At 35.6% G+C, this 2,732-nt stretch overlaps 1 protein-coding gene across 2 annotated transcripts in view; it reads left to right on the top strand.

Annotated features, from left to right (window-relative positions):
• The window catches only part of b3glctb (beta 3-glucosyltransferase b), a 27,241-nt gene that overhangs the window by 12,902 nt on the left and 11,607 nt on the right, over positions 1-2,732 (top strand). For both annotated transcript variants that reach the window (XM_014003328.1, XM_014003329.1), the window contains one exon: positions 319-388. In XM_014003328.1, the coding sequence (XP_013858782.1) occupies positions 319-388 (70 nt within the window). The remainder of the gene's footprint in view (positions 1-318; positions 389-2,732) is intronic.

The following is a 2,732-nucleotide window of genomic DNA, read 5'->3' as shown; positions in this document are numbered from 1 at the left end:
GGGGGGGGGGTGATTTATTAATCACAACTCAAAGTACAAGTACAACCGATTTTGCCTGTGGGAAACTTTAAGTACTTTGTGGATTTCCTGGGTTTTAATATTATATTCCGCTTCATTTATTTCCATTTCCTTGGGTCAGGGCAAAAAAATTATCTTCTAAAGTTGCACACAAGCGGTTATGTGTCTGTAGAGCAACACAACATGTCTAATATAAACCTCAACAATCTGCAGATGCCTACACTTACTGTAAATATGTATTTTTCTTGGCACTATGTACACACTCTGTTTTTGTCTTTCTTTTCTTTTTCTCATTTTTAGGGGGATCCAATCTCAAAGAGCAACTTATTTGTTGCAGTGAAAACCTGTGAAAAATTCCACTCGGAGCGAGGTGTGTATTACGATTTTAATCCAGCCAGTCTGTAGAAAACAGTAAGACATCTGACCATTTCTGGTTTAAGATGCTTCTCATCCATGAATAAAGAACGATGCTTAAATATCCTCTGGGTGCAACTTATCCTAGCCATCCAAGAAAAACACCGATGACCAACGTTTTCCTGCATCATGGAACCCTAAAGTCTGGTTTATAATCTTCAATAGATATTTGTTCTTGTTGACATAGTTGCATAAGAAATATTACACTTTTTTCTGGCCCACTTCAGAGAATTAGTTCTGTTCACAACCTTCTTTCACTATTTTTCTCAAGCAATGGTATGGGCAAAGTATTGATTTGTCAGAAATTTGTGGGCGTGTTTATGCAGATGAGCAGCTCAATACTTGTGACTTTTTATTGGACTTATAATCAGCGGAACCTAATTTAGCAGAAGCTAATCAGTCCGCAAACAGCTTCTAAAGTTAGCAAAAAGGCTGATCCACTAAACGAGAGGCTAGTTCCGCTATTAGCGGATTCGCAAATTAGCGGAACTGTGCCTACCACGGCTTGTTTCTCTTCAAATGCTCCACAGAGAGGAGCAGCTGATCGAGGCTGTTAGAAAATACAACCATCTTTACAACTATTTCAGCAAACCCATAAAAATAGTCAAATATATATTATAAAGGTAGTCAAAGAACTTGTGTAAAGAGGCAGCATGGAGGAGATGGCGTGGAGACACAGGCGGCTCTTCATGGTGAGAGTGTGAGCCTCGCAAGGACACCAAGATGTGGATGGGCAAACTAAAACCCCACAGATTAAAGATTAAACTTCTAGCATTGATAATTCAGGAAGGGGTTACCATCAGTCAGGATTTGGACCAGAGSTTGATTGACAGCATGCCAAGAAAACATGGAGAGGTTTTAGGGGGAAAAGGTCCAAACATAAATACTGACTCTTCTTAGACACATATTATGAAGAAAAGCTTCTGAAACCAATAAAATGCTTGAAATTATACTTTGTTATGATGTCTGCAAGAAGAGATCCAAAAGAAGCTGCACTTTGTGAAAACCAATCCTTGTGTTATTGGCCACTGGTGAACATTTCAGTCTGCTTTTGAGGGAAAAAAAACACTAGCCTCTGTTTGCCAAAATTATTATTTACTTTCRATCAGCAAAAGATTTAAAACCAGCATCTGTGATGATGTGGTTTTATATCTGTGCCCATAACTCAAATTTGTAACGGTGCCATTAATGCAAAATTTATATTTAAAAACAACATATGTCACCATTTAGTCAAAGTTCTTCTRTTATATCAGTAGAATAAAGTCCAGGCTCAGTTTGCATGAATTAAATCAGTTTAGTTTTGTAGAGTGCATGTGGTTTTCTGTCCTGCCACTTCAAAACTGACCTGCCTCCTATTAGAATGCGTGCGGTACATCTCAAAGAGGAGAGTTAGACGATGGCTGTGGATTGTTAAACAGAAAAAAATCCTATTTCTGATGATGTATGTACACAGATTCACATTGGAAAACTACACTCCAGTTTCCAAAAACTCTGGTGACAAAGTAACAAAAATAGTAAACGTGGATCTCTTACTGGACTCGAATATGATGAAGTTTGTCAGTAAAGAGACAAAGATTTTTAAATAAATAAATAAATAAATAAATAAATAAATAAATAAATAAATAAATAATTTAAATAAATAAATAATTTAAATAAATGTTCAAAAGATTCAGCAAAACTCATATTTTTAGTTTTAGTTCCATTTTTGGAAACCTTTCTGAGGCATGAGAAGTCCCAGGTCCAGATCCCGGACAAGCCCCCAATTGGTTACGGCAAGCTCGAAACTATTACAAATAAGGAAGACAGCACAAAAAGTTTAAAAATAATATTTTATTTTAAAAACTAAATATAAAGAACAACATGTGACAGTCAGTATTATTGTAAGTGTAGGCATCCTGCAACAATTGTTGTACATACAACACAAGATACAAGCAGAATGGCAGTAAAGGGCAGAAATCTGTGTATAGTTTATTTTTCTGTTTCAAAATAAAATGAGAAAAATAAAATAATCTGGTGTGTTTTAATTAATTTGTTTGTTTTAAAACTAAATTAGAAAAATGGCATTTGAAAAATAACTAATAACTGTTTTTATTATTGTTGTTGTATCTGTTGTGGAATACTTATATCTGTATCACCTTGACACCGTCCACTTTTCATATCTTGTGATATCCTCCGGACGTCAGCATCAAGTTGACCTATTTCCGTGTATCAGGATGGGGCAGGTTATGATTGGTTGTTCATTCTCACACGATGTTAGATGACAGAATGCAAATAACACTTTTTAACACACAATATAGTGT

The sequence above is a fragment of the Austrofundulus limnaeus genome, unplaced genomic scaffold (assembly GCF_001266775.1).
Source record: "Austrofundulus limnaeus strain Quisiro unplaced genomic scaffold, Austrofundulus_limnaeus-1.0 Scaffold17, whole genome shotgun sequence".
Taxonomy (NCBI): Eukaryota; Metazoa; Chordata; class Actinopteri; order Cyprinodontiformes; family Rivulidae; genus Austrofundulus; species Austrofundulus limnaeus.
The sequence above is the reverse complement of the archived record's forward strand: the minus strand, read 5'-3'. Positions and strand labels throughout refer to the sequence as shown.